This window comes from Syngnathus floridae, chromosome 17 (genome assembly GCF_059516105.1).
Source record: "Syngnathus floridae isolate MCC-2025c chromosome 17, RoL_Sflo_1.0, whole genome shotgun sequence".
Taxonomy (NCBI): domain Eukaryota; kingdom Metazoa; phylum Chordata; class Actinopteri; order Syngnathiformes; family Syngnathidae; genus Syngnathus; species Syngnathus floridae.
The window spans coordinates 8009045-8032814 of NC_142429.1; the positions used below are offsets into that span (position 1 = coordinate 8009045).

The 23770-nt window shown below is 38.4% G+C and overlaps 4 protein-coding genes across 16 annotated transcripts; 2 read left to right on the plus strand and 2 right to left on the minus strand.

The window, feature by feature from the left end:
• The first annotated feature begins 210 nt into the window (after positions 1-210).
• On the plus strand, positions 211-13124 carry carm1 (coactivator-associated arginine methyltransferase 1). Of its 13 annotated transcripts, none has more exons than XM_088357505.1 (18): positions 211-397; positions 2062-2187; positions 2271-2377; positions 2464-2568; positions 2766-2876; positions 2958-3135; positions 3263-3353; positions 3525-3606; positions 3826-3911; positions 3982-4071; positions 4316-4453; positions 4792-4881; positions 5075-5172; positions 8446-8523; positions 9340-9399; positions 11137-11202; positions 12040-12108; positions 12225-13124. In XM_088357505.1, exons 1-18 carry the CDS (start codon positions 256-258, stop codon positions 12362-12364), a joined length of 1857 nt encoding a protein of 618 aa, XP_088213631.1. In that variant the 5' UTR covers positions 211-255; the 3' UTR covers positions 12365-13124. The 13 variants fall into 13 exon arrangements, with proteins under 13 accessions (XP_088213631.1, XP_088213634.1, XP_088213633.1 ...); XM_088357508.1 differs by having other exon boundaries at positions 212-397; positions 12040-12151; positions 12225-12372; XM_088357507.1 differs by lacking the exon at positions 11137-11202 and having other exon boundaries at positions 212-397.
• An 863-nt stretch (positions 13125-13987) lies between these two features.
• Positions 13988-19091, plus strand: LOC148384157 (all-trans-retinol 13,14-reductase-like). Its single transcript, XM_088357519.1, has 12 exons — positions 13988-14554; positions 14801-14983; positions 15458-15596; positions 15669-15771; positions 15896-16091; positions 16187-16384; positions 16566-16685; positions 16763-16901; positions 17145-17254; positions 17323-17489; positions 18607-18766; positions 18834-19091. The coding sequence occupies exons 1-12, from the start codon at positions 14395-14397 to the stop codon at positions 18980-18982; spliced, it is 1824 nt and encodes a 607-aa protein (XP_088213645.1). The 5' UTR covers positions 13988-14394; the 3' UTR covers positions 18983-19091.
• A 393-nt stretch (positions 19092-19484) lies between these two features.
• rpl23 (ribosomal protein L23) lies at positions 19485-21787 on the minus strand. The gene is made up of 5 exons (XM_088357522.1): positions 21761-21787; positions 21174-21257; positions 20444-20572; positions 20115-20228; positions 19485-19599 (listed from the first exon to the last, which is right to left on the minus strand). Exons 1-5 carry the CDS (start codon positions 21771-21773, stop codon positions 19517-19519), a joined length of 423 nt encoding a protein of 140 aa, XP_088213648.1. The 5' UTR covers positions 21774-21787; the 3' UTR covers positions 19485-19516.
• A 569-nt stretch (positions 21788-22356) lies between these two features.
• timm29 (translocase of inner mitochondrial membrane 29) lies at positions 22357-23617 on the minus strand. Its single transcript, XM_088356674.1, has 2 exons — positions 23207-23617; positions 22357-22973 (listed from the first exon to the last, which is right to left on the minus strand). Exons 1-2 carry the CDS (start codon positions 23310-23312, stop codon positions 22378-22380), a joined length of 702 nt encoding a protein of 233 aa, XP_088212800.1. The 5' UTR covers positions 23313-23617; the 3' UTR covers positions 22357-22377.
• Positions 23618-23770: the final 153 nt, after the last annotated feature.

The window sequence follows — 23770 nt, forward strand, 5'->3', positions numbered from 1 at the left end:
GACAATAATAAAATAAATCTAACATCAATTATTAAAAATAGGAATATGCTGTTTGGTTAACAGTGAATGGTGACTGTCGTTTCTACACAAAGCGAAATAAAATATTTAACTCAAGATATGGGTTCAAGAACGTTGTGTATGTTTTCGTAACATCATTTTATTGAAAGGGGGCGCTGTTGCACTGTTTTATGTATCCCGAATTGTGAAGTAGAATGCCACACAGACCTGCCTGACCTGTACACTTTCAGATTGAAAATGGCGGTCTCGGTGTTTCCCGGCGTACGGCTGCTGACCATCGGAGACGCAAATGGAGAAATACAGCGACACTCAGAACAGCAACCATTGCGTTTGGAAGTAAAAACCACACAGGAGACTGCATTACTCAACCTCTCTAATGGTACAGTAACCATTTAAACATTAACGCATCGGACATGTGTGGCATCTGCACCACCAGTGCTAAAGCTAAGCTAAGCTACGCGAAACTATACTATGCTATGTTATGCTATGGTATGCTAAGCTATGCTAAAATATGCTAAGCTATGCTATGGTTTGCTTTGCTTTGCACATGCTTATACAGCTTTTCTGATAGCCTTGGCTAACGGTAACGCATGACGCGGTAACGCAGCGTTTCAGGAGGGAACCGCAAGACAAATATTTTCCCAGTGCCTCGGTTGTAGGCGTAATCATGCCCGCGATAAAATATCGCCTGTTTAACATGGCTAAATAAGACATCGTCGAATAGCTGCAATACATCAATAAACATTTTAATCTTTTATCACGCGGTGTAATTTTCTGTAACGATGCTCTTGAATATTAATTGCAATTATTTGAATAGTTAAATAATTTTCCTAATTCTATTTAGCGATTAGTCCGTAGAGGTTGCAAAATTTGTTTTGGGAAAGATGTCAAGCTTACGAGCAGCGGCACGTTGAGGTCTTAGCGGTAGCTCCTTGTACAGTAGATCGCTTAATCGTATATATCCAGTTGCTTGACAAAGCCGTCTAAATACAGCATAACATTGTGTAGTTCGATGAATTGTTATTGATGCTTATCTTTCATTTTTGATTAAAGGCCTTCCTTATGCATTCGTCTTTGTTCTTGAAACAATAGGCTCGCTTTTCCCTCCTAAAATAAAATTAAGGCTGCATTAATGAAAATGTTCTTTCCCAATAATATTCTTATACATATTTTATTTTTTAATCAAAACAGTCTGATGTGTACTCATTATTAGACATTGGTTATTTTGTCATGAACTGTAACTCCTGCTAGGATTATTCTGTCGTGAACTAGGGCTGAACAATTTAGTGTTTTGAGACCGAACTTGTGATATCAAACAACACAATTTTGACATTGTCAAAGCTGTGATTGTTAAAGGGCTCTTATGTCCCTGCTCACCCATCAATGGCATTACTGTGGAGTGTGGACATGTCACACTAAACAGTGCTGGTTAAAATAAATAAACAGCAGCATATATGTATGCAGGTCTTGATGTAAGTGTTTACTTTTACGACTGCTTGCTACTCCTAGGCGCAAAGCTAGTTTACACTGAAGCAACACCGACTTTATTGATAGCATATGTAAATCTGTGCAGCAGAAAAGAGACGCGTGATGGGATGTTCTCCGCGGTGGTGACAAACTACCCAGTCGTGCTTGATGATGAACTACCTCCAGAAAGCCAAAATGATTGTTATAGAGTCAAATCAATCCTATTTTTAGCATTCAGCAATCAATCGGATCGAGCGTATTTGAAAACAAGTGTATAACCTAATGCACGAGTAACTGAAAGGCTCACCCCGCCCTTCTCTGCCTTAAGAAAAACACCACAAATTAATAACCTAAATATATATATAAATGCTACTTAATGCATCACAGCAAGAGTGACACCATGTTACGTTGCCACTCACTAATCACTCATAGCTTAAATACATTGAATTTTCATGTAAATTTTTGTCTCTACGGCAAAAATGCCATGATATTGGCCCAGCTGCAAAACAGACACTGCAACATGAATTATTTTGAAATTTCGTCTGATACAGAATCTCCCTTTTTTTTTTTCTTCAGGAGAGGACGCAAGTATCTTCAAGTGTTCAGTTTCTAAGGAGACGGAATGTAGCAGAGTGGGGAAGCAGTCGTTCATTATCACACTGGGCTGCAACAGTGTCCTAATTCAGTTTTCCTCACCTGCAGGTACCCTAACTTCGAAGTTGGATTTTATTGCTAGCATCGCTACTTAACTTGTAACCTGATCTGTTGCACGGTTTCAACTTCAGACTTTCAGTCCTTTTATAACGTCTTGAAGAATTGTCGGGGCCATCTTTGTGAGCGGTCAGTCTTCAGTGACAGAACAGAGGAATCATCTGCCATACAGTACTTCCAGGTGAGTAGAGGATTTCGATCTTTTTTTTTTTTTTTTTTTTAACTGCAATGAGTAATATTTACTTCCTTGTTTTTCCATACTTGCAGTTTTATGGATACCTCTCGCAACAACAGAATATGATGCAGGACTATGTGCGCACAGGGACTTACCAGCGGGCCATTTTGCAGAACCATGCCGATTTTGAGGACAAGGTAATGAGCTGTTCGAGTTATTTTTAACAACGTCTAGATTCATGTCATTCGCGCAGCTTAGTCAACTCAGGGACGTGTTGAGCCATATTAATCGCTCTGGCTATAGAAAAGCACAATATAAATCCAATGTATCAATAATAATAAGCGAATGTACAGTTTTTGATCTTATGTGGATGTCTTACGATGTTTTCCTCCAGATTGTGCTGGATGTTGGCTGTGGCTCTGGGATCCTGTCTTTCTTTGCAGCCCAGGCAGGAGCAAAGAAGGTCTATGCTGTGGAAGCAAGTACAATGGCTCAGCATGCTGAGGTACACACTCAAAAGCAATATTTCAAAACATAAACGTCATTTGTAATAGCAATGACTCATCACCTGTGTGCTACTTTGCAGGTGCTGGTTAACAGTAACCATCTTGGGGACCATGTAATTGTTGTACCGGGAAAGGTGGAGGAGGTGACACTCCCTGAACAAGTGGACATCATCATATCAGAGCCCATGGGCTATATGCTTTTTAATGAGCGGATGCTGGAGAGCTACTTGCATGCCAAGAAGTTCCTTAAACCCAATGGTACACTTGATTATAATGATAATATCCAAAAGAAAGTTGGATTAAATGATGTTGTATTTTACATGATTAGTTTGTACAATTCTGATTAACTAGGACATGTTTTTCTTCTTTGTTGCTTTGGTTTTAGGTAAAATGTTCCCGACCATTGGGGATGTTCACCTGGCACCTTTCACAGATGAGCAGCTATACATGGAGCAGTTCACAAAAGCTAATTTTTGGTGAGTAGGAAAAAAAAAACAGGCAAGACTTGATGGAGATGAATAATTCTCAGTTGATTCTGGGTAGGCTGCAAAAAACAAGTCACAAAAGATATTTATACTCCCGTCTAATATTGATATTAGACCACATTTGCAACATTCTAAAATATAAAACTTTTTTTTGTTCCTCAGGTACCAGCCCTCCTTCCATGGTGTAGATCTCTCTGCGCTGCGGGGTGCAGCAGTGGATGAATATTTCCGCCAACCAATTGTGGTACGTACACCAAGGACAGTCGATAAGCAGACTCTAGTCTGTTAGTTTTTCCGCTCATTGTGGTCATAAATATATGCACAGAGAAAATGCACAGACCCATTGTAAATTGTTTGTATAACGGCTGAACTGATCAAGTAGTTGGGCTAGTAGGTTATTGCAGAAACTATCATTCCTATGTTACTTTTGCTTGATGGGATGACCTCACATCTCCATCCACAGGACACATTTGATATCCGTATCTTGATGGCAAAGTCAGTCAAATACACAGTCAACTTTCTGGAGGCGAAAGAAGAGGATCTTTACAGGTAACCCTAATTGATACAAGTCAAATAAATCTATGAACTGTATCTTATTACCTTTTTCTTTGTCTTTTAGGATAGAGATCCCCTTTAAGTTCCACATGATGCATTCGGGCCTTGTACACGGTCTGGCTTTCTGGTTTGACGTGGCATTCATGGGATCAGTGTAAGTCACACAATAAATTATTAACGAGAACAAGATGAGATTTTGAAAATGTTCTAATACAAACAAATGCCTGATAGAAATGTTACTTTTTTATTTTATTTTATTTTATTGAGCAGACATGAAAAAATGAATGATCTAGCTCTAAAGTGCATTTGTGAACATAAACAGGAGAGTCTCTCTGCTTCAAGTGCTATATAAATAAATGTCCTCTCATTCAAAGTCATTGCTTGTTGTCTCCTGACAGGACGACAGTGTGGCTGTCCACTGCACCTACAGAACCTCTTACTCACTGGTATCAGGTACGCTGTTTGCTGCAGTCTCCTTTATTCACAAAGGCTGGGGATACACTGTCTGGGACTGCTCTACTAGTGGCCAACAAAAGGTGATTATTGTCTCTGAATAAGAAACTGATCATCCAGAAATTTGACCGCATTTTACTAGAGCCGCATTTTACTATGTGTTTACTTTTTATTTTGTCCTTAATAATGTGGTTACTTTTTATTTTGTCCTTAATATTTTGCAATTGAATGCAATTTTGCTGCATGTGTGCTATACATGAAGTAAAAATCAGTCATATTATAACATACAGTAAACACCGTAAACCACTAAAACAATCCAGATTGTCATGTTGACAATGTTTTTTCATTGAAATTGAAAAGAAAAAAAAAATCTGTTGCCATTCAGGTCTTCTTCATCAAGTGATACTTTCTTTCCCAACAGACAAAGTTATGACATCAGTATTGCTGCCCAGGTGGACCAGACTGGATCAAAGTCCAGCAACCTCCTGGATTTAAAGAACCCATTTTTTAGGTGAGTCAATTACTAAATGAAAGGGATCCTTTACTCATTTTCGAGTCGGTTTACGAAGCTTTGTCCGAGAACCGGGACAAACTGAATACATTATGTATTGCACTTAAACCAATCAGATTGTTGATTGTTGAGGCAAAGCCACCTCCATGGGAGTGCTCTGTTTTCATAATGCCAAACATATATGTATTTACAGGTACACGGGTACCACCCCAAATCCACCTCCTGGGTCGCATTACACCTCCCCCTCTGAGAATATTTGGAATACAGGAATAGCCTACAGCATGAGTCAAGGTATGTCCACATCAGGTGAATAACAAACATTAAAGGAAGATGTTAAGAATTTATTTAATTCATGTATTAACTGGGAACACCCAACCTCGAAAACGTCCTTCATTCTTATATACACACGTGGACAAAATACATGGTACACCAATATTAATGGAAGAAAACCCCCTAGGAGTCACAGAGATTGTGTGAAGTTAACTACAAATTCAAAAATATAAATTTAAAAATGCTTTTGAGTTGTGGTTCAACAGAAAGTTTTTAAAAACTCATGAAACAGGCCTGGACAAAAATGATGATCTCCTTACATGAATATTTTGTTGTACAACCTTTTGAATCAAGTGTTGAGTTTGTGCAATTTTTTAATTTTCAGTTTGTTCAGTTTTTGGTAACCTGTGACTGAGACCAAGCTTTCCGAAACTGGCAGCATATTTTTCTCTGGAATACCTAGATCGTCGTGAGATTTAATCATACTCTGCTCAGATTCAAATTATTAATATGAGTAATATTATTAAAAATATTCATGTATTTGGCTCTAACTACCGAATTGTTTTGGGGGGTTGTTTACTCACATTGCATCGATGTCACTGCCCTGCCATCCAGCTATAGCGACGAGAGCTGGACTGGTTTAGATCGACATATCAACATAACATAATTTTTATGTTATGTAATGTTATCAAAATGACCCAACTTTGAGTTCCTTTGCAAATACAAAAAAATATTTGGTTTTTGTCCAATTTTTAACCCAAATTGGGTTGTTTTTAATGCAGCATTTTTGAGGGTGTATTTTTTTTGCCATTTGCCAGCATTTTGTAGTGTAGGTGTGAGTTGTAATACCTATAAGTTCTGATTTATTCAATCAGAGCATCCCTTTTGTTTTGCTCGTATTCTGTCAATTTCCCTTGCTGGTCACTCCCGCCTTTCCCAATCTGTTGTGTAATATTGGCCGAGTGGCATCGTGATGTATGGTGTGCTGTAGTTCCAAAACGATATTGATGGAGAAGCATTGAAAGAAGCACAGTCAGACATTAACTGCCCATAGCTAGTTTGTTCATTATAAAAAAAAAAAAAAGTCATTGATGTAGAAGGGCTGAAACCATGTTATGGACACTTGTACAATTTGCTAATGAGGACGTAAAATTTTCAATGGTCATTTTCAACCCATGACAATATTTATTCATTCATTTTTTTACAAAACGGCCTTTATTTCTGCATTGAAATGGGAATGTAGTACTGCATTATGGCAGCTTCTTCATCATCATCTTCATCATCATCATAGTCAAAACACATTGCCGCATTGTAAAATACTATGTTTGTTAGTCATCGATTATGCTCTCCCTTAATATATGTTTAAATGTGTTTTTATTGTGGTAAAGCCCTAAAAAGGTGCTATAAATGTGATCAAATGTCTACAGTGTATTCCTGTATCGCATGTTTTATTTATAACATAACCCCCAGGATGGAATGGGATGTATTTCATATTAAAATTAGAGCTCAGAAGGGCACCAACCTTAACCCCCCTGTCGGTAATTCACCAAAAGTGTTTGGCAATAGCCATGAAGTCGCAGCAGGCATTACAGCCGTTAACCATCTTATTTATGGCGTGCTATAGGTGGCAGTAATGTACCAAAAGTATTTTCCAACCGCCAAAAAGAAAGTAGAAATTCAGAAACACGAGAAGAGTAATCATGGCAAAAAAAATGTGGGATGAGAAATTACAGCAGTAAAAGGCGCAATATCGGACCAGGATTCAACCTTGGGCCATAAAGCAACGCGGGATTCTAGTTAAGGTAAGCCATTTTAAACTAAAAATAAAACATTACTGTATTTGGAGGCAGAAGTTTTGTCAAACGCGTTTCCTGCCATCAACACTGGGGTGGGTTCAGAGATGCATTTTTGACGCGCTAACACCGCTCTGAGATTGTTTTTGCCCACCTGTATCTGATTTATCAATTTTTTTTCTTTGTATTTTTGATTATCTGACCTCAGTCTGAATGATAGGCTGACGCACTTCTTTTTTGAGGCACTCTGTGGCACATTTAAACAATACACCGAGGGCTGAATTTACTAAATGAATGTGTTGCTTTTGCGTGGCGCTAACTGTTAAAAAGGTCATAAATAGATAGTATCTAATTAACAAAACATACACAGAGGCTGTGATTGCATTGGTTAAGAAAGTGTAATTAACTAACACCAATGCTAATAACCAGTTTTGGGAGCACAAACAATGCTGACAGAAAGCTGGTATAAAATTCTCAGTGGAACTCTTAAAATAGCAATGTGAGGGAATGCTCCAACATCCATCCATCCATCCATCCATCCATCCATCCATCCATCCATCCATCCATCCATCCATCCATCCATCCATCCATCCATCCATCCATCCAAATAATGGGAAGAAGAATATGGAAAAAAAACTAAAATCATATGTTTCACCATGTTTACTAAAAGAACAAAAAATATTGGTGGCGAATCTGAGCTCTAGTGTTTGTCAGTTTATGTGAAGTGTATTTCCCCAAGAATGTGATTTATGCTGTTTTTTTTTTTTTTTTTTTTTAATATATAGAACTCTATTCAAAGCGCTCACAGTCGATGCATTATTCATGCGCTCACCCATTCACACTCTGGTAGTGGTAAACTATGTAAATAGCCACAGCTGCCCTGGGGCGGCAGGCTGAAATATTTTTTGAATTGAATTTCATTGCCTTAATTGTCATTGTACAACTGGTCTACAACGAAATTAAGATATTCCACCAGTGGGATGCTGCTGCCAGGCGCCGCTAGGAGCAATTTAGGGTTCAGTGTCTTGCTCAAGGACACTTTGTCATGGTCACCAGGGGTGAGGATTGAACCCACCACCTTCAAGTTGTGAACGCTGTGTGCCTGTGTGGTTCTGCGTGTCTGCGTGCACAAGTTTCTTAAAGGGGTGGGATTTTGAGTAAAACTTTTGTGGAACATCTGTAGTTTGCTCTGCAAAATTAAAACGATTGTCCTCCAGGAGCGATGACTTTCATAGTTTTTACCAAAGACAGGCAAACGGTATATCAATCCCTTATCACCACAGGAATAATTGATTTTCAAAGAGGTCATTTCAACATATACAAATAATATCGAATTACAACACAATTTGAATTAACCTTATTTTAACAATAAAACTTAGCGCTTAATGTAAAGTAATTCAACCAACCTCAAACTGTGATCCCATACGTGCCACCTTGATCCGATTGATTTTTTTTCTTTGTTAATATTGGTGATTGCTGTGTTTCTTATCATCCTATCCAGGAATGCCTGCAGCTTATGACCTTAGTACAGTCATTGGCAGTGGCTCATCAGTCTCTCACAACAACCTTATTCCTCTAGGTACGTCTTTCTCCCTGTTTTGTCACTGCAACGCAAGACAGCATTGTCAGAGTTTTGACAAGGCCATCCAAACGCAAATCAACCAAATTCTCACCAAATGCAAAATTTGCCCCTTCGAACAAAATGCTGATCTCAGATATGCGCAGTGTGTAAGAAGTAGTGAAGTACTCGTATCACAACATGAATTTTAGCTGACACAAATGTTACCATAATTCCCAATTGTCTGAACTTAAAAAAAAAATACATACATATAAAATTCACATATTATTCTCCCATATTATTCTCTTTCCCCAGCAAGAGCGACAAATTATATCGATATATATATATATCTATATATATATTACTCCCTTTCCCCTCAATGAGTGACCTCCACGTTAAATCCTTCTCATGTTAATAAATAGATATTCGAGTCACGATATTTACGTATAATGGCATTTTAAAAAGTATAATGTGCACATTTTAGGTGGCTTCCTTGAGCTTGAGCGCACCCCCCCCCCCCCCCCCCCCCCCCCCCCCTTCATTGATGCACGTGTGCTATACATACATTTGCTATCATTAGCTTAAATCATGGAGACGTATTTGTGTGCATGAAGAGAGTGGATCACTCAGATCACTTGTACTGATAGATTCTTGTATCCGAATATTTATCTCATCATTTGTCGTATACTCCACTTTTTGCATGGTAGGACAATTGACCACTCCAAATCGCCCGTAGTTGTAAGTGTGAATGGTTGTTCGATACAATAATGAGTACGATTCTGGGTAAATCATACAATAAGTGATCAAGTGGGGCAATTGTTGTTTTTTTCCGCATAGAGCAGAGGAAGCAGTTTTCAGTGGACCCGGGATTCTCACTAGATCTACAACAACAACAATGTCAGTGGAATCCAAAGTGTTAAGTTTTTGTTGTAGTTCTGGGCTGCAGCAGAGCTGTACCGCTGCATGACAATGTCCACAATTAGTTTGTGCATGTTTGTGCATTTACAAAAAAAAAATGCTGCTGTTAAGCTTTGGTGAAGAAAAAAAAAAAAAATGCACCTGCAAACGTGATACGCGGCCAATTTTAAGAGCAGCCTGACTTGCGAGCTATATTCCTAATTTCGTTGTATACCTGTTGTACAATGACAATAAAGGCATTCTATCGTGTGTGCCGCGCGCAGAGCACTCGGCCTTTTGCATATAATTGGCCTAGAAAGTTCTAAATGGGTGAAAGCTCCCTTTTGGATATCTGCCATATGTGTGTCTTATAAAGCGTGTGAAGTGTGTGTGCTGCAAACGCATTGATCCTCTCAGTTCAATCCTTTCGACTTATTTTCAACCACAGCTATCAAATCTGGTTTTTCATCAGTAGTCTCCATCCAACTTGAGGTGTTGCAACGAGGAATGGGTGAAAAAGCCCAAAGATAATTTTGCCATGCTTGTGGCATCATATTAAAAAAAAGGTGTAATTACTGCAAAGAAGGTATTGAGTAAAGGCTGCAAATATTTGATTGACATGGGTTTTTTTTTTTGTGTGTCAATTTCCAAAAGTTGAAAGATTATGAAATTGACTATTTTGAAATGAAGCTGTAACATGGAAAAAAGTGAATGCGTTCCGGATGCACTGTATCGTTGTCCAAACTGCAACATGTGTTTGAGTGCCACCATTACTCTGTCGTTCTGATGATTAAATTGGCCAAGTATAGCTCTTTTCAAAATAATCAATATCAACCCATATCAGGCCGATTTATTCTTTTAGTCGCTCATAAAACGGTACAGTGGTACCTGTACTTACAAACTTAATTGGAATGGAAATTGACAAACACAAAAGTGTGTTCATCTTTTTCTTGAAAACAAGCAACGGTTTCTGCCTTTCACACAATCCGTGCGCGCTTCCGCAGGAAATATCGATTATCACGTGGTTACCTAAATCTCGATTATACTCTCTTCGATCCTATGCGACTTTCTGTCTAATGTGGTTCGACCATGGACCCCAATTTTCTTGATTATTAAAAAAAAGCCAGCCAACAGTTAAGCGAGATTAATTTAATCGATTTCTTCTGTGGATTTCACGACTGGCATATGAAATGAAAAGAAATGATTCAAACAGTTACAATGAGCGCAGTTGTTGCGAGTGCTTTGAGACAAACTCTAACCATGAGTCAGCAGTTCGTTCGATCAAAATGTGTAATATGTTTGATGGTTCACCTTTAAGAGGCACTAGTCCTTAGTAAATCTTTTTTTTTTGTAAGTCTTGGGCTGTTATATGTACCACAAAATTTTTGCAACGCTCTCTAAAAAGTACAACTTCATTAAGAAATTCGAGAGGAAGCTACAGAGACATTTTTTTTAAATTACACAATAAACTGATCAAATATTTTTTTCACCAGGCCTTGTTTGTGTTCATGGTTTCATGAGTTTTTATAAATGTTGAGCATCGCTAAAATTCATCTCGTTTTATTGGCAGCTAACTAATTACATGTGAAATTTGGGATTTTTTTTTTGAGAGCGTCTGCTCTCAAAAAACATTTCTAAAGCAATTCTTGTGGCGAACGAATTGTGAACCCAACTTTGATGAGCCGCCCCGTCACCTAGCAATTCAAAAACTCAAGCTGTTTTCCCTTGTCGTCTCAGGTCTTAACATGGTACAGCCCAAGTTTGAAGTCAATCGGGTGAACCAGCTAGGACAAGGGTACAAAGGTATGACCTGTAATTGTGCAAAAATTGGACCTTCAAAAACTCTTTTCCTGTTCACTTTAACATTTCTGCCATGGACCTTTTTATACATCTTGGGGAGCTACAACTAGCCTGCAAATTTTCGTAGGCCTAGGTCAAACCTACCCAGGTTGTTTTTTTGTCTTATCCAACTCAATTGGAAAATTCAGAAATTCATCTAATCACTTGCGCTAAGATTTACGCGCTAGTCATTTAGCTTCGTACGGCCCTTTTAGCATCCATTTAAAATACTACTTGGGAAAAAAAATTGGGGTCCATGACCAAGTCGCGTTAGACACAAAGTCGCATAGGATCAAAGCGAATAAAATCGAGATTTGAACCGTTCAGTGCGGTCTGCACGGGAAAATAGACAGCGGAATTTCGGTACTTCATTTCATGGATGCATTTACAGGTCACTGCTGGCGAAAAGCTCCTGTATTGTTATAACTGTAGGCAGGTCAAAGTGCAGCCATGGTTGCCAGATCCGTACAGCCATGGTTGCCAGGTCTGCGTGGCATCTGTTGGGCTTATTGTTGAGAAAAATCATTTGCTTGTTTCATGGTGCAAGTCTGACTTTTTCTGCTCCCAAACTCTGGAGGGACCAGGGGATTGCCACTCTCTCATTTTTTTATTTCACATATTTATTTTCAGAATATTTCTCACATTTACAGAATTGTAAGAGCATTAACAAAGATGCAACAACACATGGACAAGTCATTGTTTGTGGGACTAATCATTGTGAGACTTAATAAATTGATAAAGTATGCAAATAATGAATGTTTTGATACGACAGCAAGTAACTGCTTTTCTTTTTCTTCACAGTGAACACAGGTATTGTGAACCACACCCACTCCAGGATGGGCTCCATCATGAGCACAGGAATTGTCCAGGGTATGTCCAGTTAATAATCAACACAGTACAGAAATCCACATTGGTAAGCTAAATGTATTTATCATGCAAACAGTCACAGGGAGTCTTGAATTGTAATCCTTTGTTTTCTCTTTCAGGGGCTGCAGCAGGCCAATCAGGTCCCAGTAGCAGCGGTACTTACTATCCAGTCACCAACCAGTTTACCATGGGGGGTGCTGCTATTTCTATGGCTTCGCCCATGGTCATCCCCAGCAACACAATGCATTATGGCAGTTAAGATGAAGACTTTGCAAAGACCCCTTTAACTTGCCCCACTCTGCATGACGGACTTCCCAGTACAAAAAAAAAGAAAAAACTGCCGCTGCCTCTTCTGAATTCTAACCGACCCATGGACTACAGCCGATACCAAAACCAGTGCTCTTCTGGCACTTTGTTCAACATCTTCATTCTGTTACTGTCTGTCCGTTATTGTACATCACACTTTTATCCGTCCAAGCTCATTTTAAAATATAGATTCCCAAGGCCCTTGCACACCAACGAATTGCTGAGCTGCAGCAAGTTTTGTCACCTCCGACTCTTTATTTCTCTTTTTTTTTTTTTATTAATGTCAGGAATTTTTTGTTTCTCATGTTATCAAAAGAAAGCTCTACACCAGCTGCCAGATGGAGTTGTACTCCCAGTTCTTCATAACATCATGATCAATGCTTTCTTTCTTTTTTTGGGGGAGGGGGTTGCTCTTTACATCATGTCATGTCAAACAAAAAAATAGTGAGGAGAAAAAAAAAAAAACATTTGCACCATAACCTCAACTTTGGTGTATATGTATACAAGGAAACTTATATCCTGAAGTGTAATAGAATTTTTCTTTGGCAATCCAAACCTTTGTATGAACCATTTATTTTCTGATCATTACCTGAGTATAGGTTATTGATGTGTTTTTGTTGCAGTCTTTCATAAAATAGATGGACCCCACAATGAATGAACCGTTTGTTAACGTGTATGCTGAGCCATGACATAAATATGCACCTCTTATTTTCCTTTTTGTCTGCTGTAAATTGTGGTCCAGCAAGCTTTTCATTATGAGCCTGAGTGTATTCACTGAATTCACTGAACCTCATCCAAAGCTATTTATTATCATAAAAGGAGAGATTACAGTTTCAAAACTACTAGAAAGATTTGAATGCAACCTCACAGAATTTTTTCCAAGAAAAATTACAAATACAATACAAAATATTACTTGAAAAACAGAAGTCGGTAAGGCCAGACCCAGGCCAATTATTGTTAAATACAAAAAATGAAAAAAAAGAGGACTTTACAGAAGCAGTACGACAAAATAGAAAAGACTTGATGCCTCAATTAAACCAGCGTGATAAAGAAACAATTGCCTATCTAATATACTATAAACTCGTCCCCCCCCCCCCCCCCCCCCCCCCCACACACACACACACACACACAAGTACACAAAAACAGCAACATTTTTGGCACAAATGAATAACGTCATTGAATAATCTCCAAAACTGGCAAGCAACAAATACACAAAATATACTGAACACAAAGTTTCTGATTTGGAAAACAACCTTAACCCAAATAATCAATTCTATGGAAATAGCCACAACTGTAAATATGAATATTATACCAACAAACAATAGTAAAATAAATAAATTCCAAATTTCCATATCAGATTCTTGGCTTGACAATTTCTTGTATACCAATGTGGAAAAAAATATCTGATTCCTGAAATATAATAAAAACTTACATTTGCAATTTTGGCACACTTAGCTTTTGGAATTTAAAAAAAAAAAAAAAACCAGTGACTCTTCATAATTTAAAAAGCGTCTTTGTTTCCAAGAGTTAAGTTTGAAGTCACAGGTTTTTTTTGGATAGAAAAAAAGTGCCTTAAGGTATTTGACTAATGATCCCTAAATTATTCATGGTTTTACTTATTTGTGTGACTTCACCCTTTTGAAATAATTAACAACTAGTTCTCTGTTTTCTCGCAGTCTCATGTCCATGATGTAGACAATGAGATGTCTTTCCTTTACTTCGCTGTACTTTAATTTGAAAAATGTTAGGAGTTATTTTATGAAACATCCTCTTTCATTCTTAATAGGCATCTATTTCCCTTTTCTTATACTTCACCCATAAAATTCCTTATGAATGAATGAATGCCTTGCTAAAGGCAATGAAGGGCTTTGGAAATATTTTGTCTGTCGTAACTCCGCCTCATCATTGCTCTCTTTTCCTCGTTAACCTTCTATAATTTCTTTATTTTTGCCGAGCTTTAGCCGTGTAAAGATCATTGATACAATGTGGCTGTCTATTCTATTGAGCAGTATTTTGGTTGTCTTAGTTATTGTAATATTCCTGACTGTTAGGCAACGCTACAAAGTTTTTAGTGAGACCTGTATTAAGCCTCCAGGACCCTTGGTTCACGATGACAAAAAGAGAGATGAGAGGCTCAAGAAAGGTAAAAAAAAAAAAATCCATCAATTCTGATTTTTGCAGATTAAATCAATGTTTGTCTACTCTTTTAATAACTATTTAATGTTTTATTTTGGTCACATAAATTGATAGCCAGTCCTAGAATAAATGCATTTGTAAGAATATGTACATTCTACACAAAACATATTCAGGGCTAGTATTAGATAGTAATGATAAAACTAGATTTTAATAATGTATGTCTTACAATATTTATCATATTTTTAATTTACAGGATTCCGCATGGATCGGGTTCCCAAAGCTCTGGATGCTGTGGTTATTGGAAGCGGTATGGGTGGTTTGACAGCTGCAGCTGTGTTGGCCAAGGCTGGAAAGAAGGTTCTTGTTTTGGAGCAACATGATCAGGCTGGTGGCTGCACGCATACCTTCCAAAATAAGGGATTTGAGTTTGATGTGGGTAAGTCAATTGGCCTCTTTAAATACTTATGGTCTGATTATCGGTTTAGTGTTCTTTAATCAAAAAATCTGAAAAATAACAAGTGTTAAATTTCAAGTTTTTTTATGGTTACATTTTCAATTGTAATTCTTAATTTGAAAATGATGGTGCTCTTGTAACATCAAAACAAAAATTTTCATGAGTGATGTAGGGGTGCCTGAGTATAAGTAGCTATAGTCTTAATTTTCATTAGTAATCCAGAAAATCAAATCAATCAAATCAAATCCATTTTTTATTTTATTTATTTTTTATTTTATAATGCCTTTTTAGAACCAGTGACATGTAAGAAAAATGCTCACCAGGAGTGAGAATCGAACCTACCATCTTGGGCTTGAGAGGCGAACACTCTACTACTGAACCACGCTACCCAGAACTTCATTGCCAAAGAAAACTCAAACTGCCTTCTGATCTGAATATATTTAATGCTTCCTCTAGGTATTCACTATCTTGGCCAGCTTCATGAGAACAGCCTGCTTCGAGTTGCACTGGATCAAATCACAGAGGGCCAGCTGCAGTTTACTCGGCTTGAGGAACACTTTGATACCTTGCTCTTGGGCCAACCTGGAAAACACAGGTGATACACAATACATAAATATTTTTTTGTTTTTATGACCATGTTTTCACCCATTTCATATTCACTTCCTAGGCAGTATTGTATACATGCAGGGAAGACTGAAATGGCAACTGAATTGAAGAAGCAGTTTCCAGGAGAGGAGGATGCTATTGATGAATTCTTTCGATTAATGAAGGTAGATTAATAGGAAGTAACTGGGATGGATTTGTGATTTAATACTTTGAATCTAAGGCATTTTGCATTTTTTATTTTTGGAAAGTGTGTTAAACTGATTTTTAAATGTGTTTGTTCATTTGCAGTTAGCCTCACAACGGACACCACTTATTGCCTGCTTGAAGATTATTCCATATTGGCTTGTCAACTTCCTGGTGCGCACCGGATTATTAGATCGGATATCAACAGTGTTCCGCCTTGCAACCACAAACCACTCTGAAATAATGTCCCGTCTCACAAAAAACAAAGATCTTCAAGCTTTATCTGCTTACCTTTTCTACGGTACTGGGAATTCATAATATTTTAAATTCAATATTATATGTATTGGACCTATATTGTTCAATTTATTGAGAGTTTTGTTTGATCATTTTTTGAAGGTGTGCCTCCGAAACAGTCGAGCTTTCTCATCAATGCGCTCCTTCTTCACCATTACAAACGTGGCGCATACTATCCAAGAGGAGGCGCAAGTGAGTTTGCTTTTCACATCATCCCTGTCATTCAGCAGACAGGGGGCGCTGTTTTGGTCAGGGCACCAGTGCAGCGTGTACTACTAAACCAGCAGGGGAAAGCTTGCGGTGAGAATTTTTTTTTAATTTGTTCTGATTACAGTTTTTATTTGCCTTTTACAGTCTTTATATGCTAGTTTATAATTTAATTATACATTTATAACGTTATATGAAGTAGCATTATACCATTATGACATTATTAATTATTTATTATATTGGGATTTTTTTACTGGGATGTATTTCCTAACAGGAGTGACAGTGCTAAAAGGACAAGAGGAGCTTGAGATCCATGCTCCTGTTGTCATTTCCAATGCTGGAATCTTCAACACTTTCCAGAAGTTTCTGCCACAACACATTCAACAAAAATCAGGTGAGTTTTCATGCATGTTTAGGATGTCAAAAACACTACAGGGGGAAAAGAAATTGCTGTTGATCCTATATGAGCAGAGATCCAGTCATTGTTGAGTATGGTGCGCCATGGCATGGGTTCCTTCTTGGTCTTTGTTGGTCTGGATGGAACCAAAGAAGAGCTGGGAATTGTTTCCACAAATTTCTGGATGTATAAAGACAGCGACTTGGATACACTGTAAGTAAATTGTATTGTTTCCCCCCTATCCTGAGAGTCTTGTTATTTTAACTGTCATTTCAAATACATACTGGCTTTTTAATGTTTTAATTTAATTGGTTTATTTATTTCAATTTAATTATGACCACTTACACATTCAAAACAGATACATTTTTTATAGTGCTTCTCTTCATTAGGATTACAGTTAGTTTTGACAATTTTGGATTTCATTATATATGTGTTGTCTTTGAACTATGTGGGAAGAATGGAACAATACTCTTCGCTGACCAGAGATCAAGTCTTGGGGAACATTCCTATGATGTTCATCACCTTCCCATCTGCCAAAGATCCCACATCCAACATTCGACAACCAGGTAAATAAATAAAAAAGAGATCTGGGGTCAAATGTGGCCCTATAACTTATGACCTTATCTTCACTTAGGAAAATCCTGTATGACTTTGTTAACCATGGCTCGCTATGAGTGGTTTGAAGAATGGGAGGGGACAAAGATTGGCAAGAGGGGACAGGATTACCTGGATCTAAAAAACCACATGGCTCAGGAGATGCTGGGGTGGGCCATAACCATCTTCCCTCAACTTAAAGACAAGGTGTGTGTTGAGCTTTGTAATGTATGTTAGTTTTTTTTTACTTGTGTTATTCTACACCAGGGGTGTCGAACTCCAGGCTCCTTGGAATCTTGGAAAACATATTGGAACGCGGCCCCAAGGACAAGAACTTCACATCTATGACCTTTGCCCATGATATTTCCCTAATAAAGTGGCCTGTTATTAGGTCCACTTGAAAATGGCGGTGTACCTAATGGAGTGTCCATGTGATTCCCTCGTTAAGTGCACCTGCGTGAAAAGTTTTAGCTCCTGCAGAACGTGAAAGTGGCTAAAAGTTTTCACGCAGGTGCACTTAACGAGCGTAACTTGGAAAACATATTGGAACGCGGCCCCGAGGACTAGAGCTTGAGACCTGTGACCTTTGACCATGATATTTCCCTAATAAAGTGGCCTGTTATTAAGTACACTTGAAAATGGTGATGTACCTAATGGAGTGTCCAAGTGACATCACAGATCAATCAGCCAATCAGAAAGTGGGGGTGAGGGCGGGTGTGGCACTTTTCACTTAAACCAGGGGTGCCGACCTCCAGTCCTCGAAGGGCCGCGTTCCAATATGTTTTCCAAGTTACCCTCGTTAAGTGCAGGTGCGTGAAAAGTTTTAGCCACTTTCACATTCAAAAGGAGCTAAAACTTTTCACGCACCTGCACTTAACGAGGGAATCACACAGACACTCCATTAGGTACACCGCCATTTTCAAGTGTACCTAATAACAGGCCACTTTATTAAGGAAATATCATGGGCAAAGGTCACAGGTGTCAAGCTCTAGTCCTCGGGGCCGCGTTCCAATATGTTTTCCAGGTTACCCTCGTTAAGTGCACCTGCGTGAAAACTTTTAGCCACTTTCACGTTCAAAAGGAGCTAAAACTTTTCACGCACCTGCACTTAACGAGGGAATCTTAGAAAACATGTTGGAATGCGGCCCTCGAAGACTGGAGTTTGACACCCATGTTTAAATGGATGTTCATTTCAAACTCATTGTCTTTTAAATGTGTTTTTAAGCATTTTAAATAGTTTTGCTTTCGTGTATTTTTTTTGTGGTTTTATATAGTGTTTGACAAAATGGAACACACTTATATCCAATTGTGTGTCTCTTTTTAGGTGGTTATGGTTGATGCAGCCACGCCTCTGACTAATGTCCATTATTTGGGTGCACCAAGAGGTGAAATGTATGGTGCTGAACACAATTTGGAGCGCTTCACCCCTGAAACGGTTGCAAGGACCAGGCCACAAACACCTATCAGTGGTCTATACTTAACAGGTGATTAAGGAAAAACCAAAACACTGTAGTTGTAATTGACAGTATTTAATTGTGTGTTTGTTGGCAGGTCAGGATGTGTTCTGTAATGGCATGGCTGGAGCTTTGCATGGTGGACTACTCTGTGCCTCTGCTGTCCTCAATCAAATCCTCTATATTGACCTTCTAGCACTTAAGAACCGCCTAAAAAAGAAAAAGGCAAATCATAAGCTCACCTGAAAGAAATTATTTGATTTGTTTGAAGGCAAAAATTGTTTTTGTTCCATATATTCTATGTTTTAGCACAGGTATTGCCTTTCACAAATAAAATGTCATTTTGTTCACTGAACGCCTCTGCATTAACTGTTTTGAAAATGTCAATTATGAGTTGACGGCTGTCAAAACAATCAAAAACTATTCAGTTATTGATTCTCACTGAAAAGCAATTTTAATAGATCAACTGTATATATTTTATTGTAGGATTACATATGGTAAGTGCGTGCATGTCACAGACCAATAATGTTTTTCAAGCAGGGAACATCTGTAACACATCCTCTATGCATGGAAACAGAGCCACAAATCTCAATTTGTAGGTAAGCACGAGGAGTTTTATGCACAAAAGCTTGGGTGAAAGTTTGTATCTCACTGACTTTTAGATTTTTGTCCAGGAACCATTTTGGTACCGGCATCGAGGTACTTTATGCGGGAAGTAAAAATGTTGGAATAGTGACAACACTAGCTCCACCATCAACAGTTTTTATTGAAAACCAAGTGTCAGGCAATGCTGCCAGCATTTGATGCAATCCTGGGCCAAAGATCAGCACACTCCTTGGCAACTGGCCCCGTAATGGCAGAACCTGGGCACAAATAAAAACAGGAAATTATTCATAAGTCTCAAACTTGGTTCTATCAGACTATTTCCATTTAACATCTATTACAATAATGAAGGGCCCTCGCAACCCTAGCAACATTGTAGGCTCTGGCACATTGGTTTTTTTGAAGGCCTTCAGAGTCAGACATATTTATTTGTCTCATCAATGATTGAGACGGCAGCCACCTTTTTTGTACTGCCATCTCACCCACATTGATGAATTCTATCTCCTCTTATTCGACGGCTCACATTTGTCACCGATCAGACAAAGCAAGTGCTTTTGTAAGAGGGTAGCGTGTGAGCACGCAGTTAAAACAATCTACACATGAACTTCACTTCCCCACTAAACTTCCAACTTTACAATGTATTCTCAATTTTTTTTAATTTTCAGAATTATACATTATACACCAATATCAAAGATCACCTAAAAGACAGTATTTGCACACAAGCCAAAAGAGACTCCTATTAACATCAAAATAGAATAAAAAAAATCCAACCCACCTTTCATTTCACCTTTATTATTTACAATGACGCCTGCATTGTCTTCAAAGTAGAGAAAGACTCCATCTTTTCGCCGATAGGACTTCCGTTGCCTGATCACGACCGCAGGATGCACTATGAAGAGAGGACATGGTTAGTATATTGTTACATCGCAGAAAATAATAACTCAAAGGAGTACATGATTTGCATTTTTATTACATTTAACTATGTGATTGGTCTCAGAAAATCTAAATTTTTGGAATTGGTCAACTTTGAGGTGTATCCCATATAGTTGAACCCAAGTAAATAAAACACCTCTGTTTTGCTACCATTTTTTTTTTTTAACTTACCCTTCTTCCTGAGCTCAGGCTTGCCTTTCTTGACAGTTGCCATCACCATGTCACCCACACCAGCAGCAGGCAGACGGTTCAGACGCCCTTTAATGCCCTTCACTGATATGATATACAGGTTCTTGGCACCTAATGGAAAAAGACCATCAGAAGAAATCAGGGATGTTACCTTAACGTCAGTTGATGCAAATGTTCTTTAAATAAAACGTATTCCTCACATTCCTTCCATTATTTAAGCTGAGAGACAACAGGAAGGCAGAAAATACAGGAGGCAGAAATTTGTCTCATCAATGATTGAGACCGCAGCCACTTTTTTTTAAGTTGCCATCTCACCCACATTGATGAATTCTATCTCCTCTTATTCGACGGCTCACAGTTGTCACTGATCAGACAAAGCAAGTGCTTTTGTAAGAGGGTAGCGCAAGCATAGTTAAAACAATTTACACATAAACTTCACTTTCCCATTGGACAATATCTCCATACTCTGCACAATTTGTTCCTATCTAAGAAGCTTAATGGCAAAATCCATCCATCCTTTTACTTTTGAGAACATACTGTTTAAAGCATAGCAAGTCTAAGGAATAAATATAAAATGAATATATGCATTTGCTCAGAGCTCAGGTAAATAAATACCTTTAAGCTAATCAACGCAAGAGACTGTTTCGCCACCTGAATGTAGCATTAGGAGCTAATGCTGTACACAGTTTTGAGAAGTATTATTAAAACTTACCAGTGTTGTCGGCACAGTTAATAACTGCACCCACTGGAAGACCCAGCGAGATTCGGAACTTCGCTCCGGATGAACCCCCACGTCCTGTGAAAATAAATATTTTAATCAGAATACACGTAACACTAATTAACGCTGAGGTTCACGCGCCAGTCGTTTAAAATAGGACTTAAGTTGAAGCTTCATGTTTTAGTGAAGATTTGGAGTTACACCATTAAATTTAGCATCATTTTGCTTGGCTAACAGCGCCTTGCTTACGAATAGCATTCGGCGAAATGAAAAGCTTTGCTTCCCCGTGACGGTTTTAACATCTTAAACACGAACAGTTAATATAATTACTAGTTATCCGAGAACTTATTTCATAGCATGTAGCACAGCATTAAAAAAAAAAATACTCAGGGTTAACACGACGGCTACCGCGAGGCCTCGTAATCAATGATTCTAATAACTATACAAAGCAATAAAAATCAGAAAAACTAAAGATGAATAACGGATAATCAATTTGATAAGATACACAGCGACTACAAAGTATCATCCGATGGAAAACAGCAATGGATGATGAAAGAGGATTTAAGTACACTGTTTCTTACCTCTCTTCGACATGGCGACAACAGGAAAAGAGAACGAGGGGAAGGGGGATTGTGGGAAATATTCTTCATCCGGGTTTTGTCGGAATCTTGTGCTGCTTTCAATAAAATCGGAAAGAGCACTGATTTTTTTATTGACTGCTGTTTAATGTTTCAACTATTCCAGTAGTTGTTTTATTTCTGTTGTGGTTTTGATTGCAAACAGGTTAGACAAATCGGGTTTTGCTATACAATCACAAATGCCTGCAATGGAAGTAGGCTATTCACTTGTGCGCTGCTCCATTAAAGCATATACGTACCTTTCATTGATTTTGCGTGAAGTACCATAGTGTAGTGGTTAGTGCTTTGAACTCTAACCCCAGCGACCTGAGTTCAAATCCCCGCGAGACCCAAAATGTTTTATCATGGAAAGTTTGCAACACAGTGGCCCGTGTGCTGCCCCATAAAACCATACACCTCCCTAAAATTCAGGACTGGAGTTAGGGTTGGGACTAGGGTTAGGATTAGGACTAATGTTGGGGTTAGGGTTAAGCATACTAAATTTATTTACTTTATCAGGACATATAATTAGAGGTGGCTGGAACAGTAAAAAAAACAAATTTCACTTCACACAGATTTTTTTATTCTTTCTCCTCATCTTTCAATTTCAGCGCAAGCCAAGACTCTCGGTGCAGTCGCTCATTTGATTCCACCACCTGAGCATTGGGTGGTGATGTTCTCTGCATATGCACTGGTAGGTACATGAACTCATCATCATTAACGTCATAGTTTGTCATCTTTGAATTCAGGACCCACCAGTGACCAGCAAAGCCTACATCCATTATACGTCTGGGGATTTCTCTCCAGATTACAGACAAACTAGAACACTGAGCTTCATACAGAGAGGTGTCGTGTGTATGGTCAGTAAAATAAATAAAAGAAAGTAGTCCCAGGTTGATATGGCAGAGACGGCCCTCGTTGCGAAACTTCAGCAGTTTCTGCACATGGCTATCAGCGGTTCCATTGCGGATCCATGATGACAGCAGACCCAGTTGATTGGAACACTCAAGGAGGGACTCTTCAAAAGATGAGTAATCAGGCTTTGTGAAGAAACTGGTTAATGCACCTCCAAGCATGGTAATGCATATTGATGCTTTGACAGGATGCTCCCAGATGCCAACCACCATTTCACGACATGCTTCTTTGTAGTCAGATGCCAGACCGCGTCCCCATATACCTAAAAGAAAAGATGCAGAATAACATAAAATGAGCATTGGAATTCCTCTCAATCCAAGTACAAAAAAATAATGACAATAAAATATCAAATCTTTACAGACTAGCAATAAGACAAAAGACACAGTGGACAATAATTAAAATACAGAAAAAGCTGCCAAAGTATACAGCTGTAGTTGGAGTACAGACGTGCTCATGCAGGTTAAAACAAAGTCATATGCGCATATGCATTCTCACCTGCTTTACTATTTTTCAGTTTGTCCCAGAGACTTGTTGAATGACGAGAGGTCGATGTTTCTCTTACAGCACAAAACATCCTCCTAATTCCCAATCGGAACGCCATATCAAAAGCAAAATCTTATTTTGTTCAAATTGGCTGCACGGTTAATAACACACGGTTTGGTTGCAACTCGAAACTGCGTAGTGCGCATGCTTGAACCGGCAACCATCTTGCGCATGCGCAGAATGTCCGCCACTTGGATCGCTAACTACGGCAACCCCACTAAAACAAAATACCTTTATAATGGTCCGTGTTCGTAAAAATATAAACTTAAAAAATACAGAAAAATTCTTACAAGGTTCACCTGGTCTATAATCTTTAAATCAAGCTCTATTAAGAGTACACAAAGAGTTTAAAGGTGGAATTGGGATGAAATATAAAGTCTATAAAAAAAATTATGACAGTGACAGACAGACGTGGATTCATAACGTCGTCTTTGGTGCGCCCTTGTGGACATTTAGTGCAAAGACTGCGTTTTGAGGAAATTCTGAAATGAGTCTGTATTTTCAACTGTTGGCACA

What these genes read in the sequence shown, in the direction of transcription:
- carm1 (XM_088357505.1), top strand. Translation starts at nt 256, where the DNA reads ATGGCGGTCTCGGTGTTTCCCGGCGTACGGCTGCTGACCATCGGAGAC. An exon ending in TCAGTTTTCCTCACCTGCAG is followed by an intron (nt 2,188 to 2,270) that starts GTACCCTAACTT and finishes TTTCAACTTCAG; the next exon opens with ACTTTCAGTCCTTTTATAAC. An exon ending in GAGCACAGGAATTGTCCAGG is followed by an intron (nt 12,109 to 12,224) that starts GTATGTCCAGTT and finishes TTTCTCTTTCAG; the next exon opens with GGGCTGCAGCAGGCCAATCA.
- timm29 (XM_088356674.1), bottom strand. Translation starts at nt 23,312, where the DNA reads ATGGCGTTCCGATTGGGAATTAGGAGGATGTTTTGTGCTGTAAGAGAA. An exon ending in ACTGAAAAATAGTAAAGCAG is followed by an intron (nt 22,974 to 23,206) that starts GTGAGAATGCAT and finishes CTTTTCTTTTAG; the next exon opens with GTATATGGGGACGCGGTCTG.
- LOC148384157 (XM_088357519.1), top strand. Translation starts at nt 14,395, where the DNA reads ATGTGGCTGTCTATTCTATTGAGCAGTATTTTGGTTGTCTTAGTTATT. An exon ending in ATCTGCTTACCTTTTCTACG is followed by an intron (nt 16,092 to 16,186) that starts GTACTGGGAATT and finishes CATTTTTTGAAG; the next exon opens with GTGTGCCTCCGAAACAGTCG. An exon ending in ACACATTCAACAAAAATCAG is followed by an intron (nt 16,686 to 16,762) that starts GTGAGTTTTCAT and finishes CTATATGAGCAG; the next exon opens with AGATCCAGTCATTGTTGAGT.
- rpl23 (XM_088357522.1), bottom strand. An exon ending in TAACTGTGCCGACAACACTG is followed by an intron (nt 20,573 to 21,173) that starts GTAAGTTTTAAT and finishes TTTTTCCATTAG; the next exon opens with GTGCCAAGAACCTGTATATC. An exon ending in GCCTGAGCTCAGGAAGAAGG is followed by an intron (nt 20,229 to 20,443) that starts GTAAGTTAAAAA and finishes CTCTCTTCATAG; the next exon opens with TGCATCCTGCGGTCGTGATC.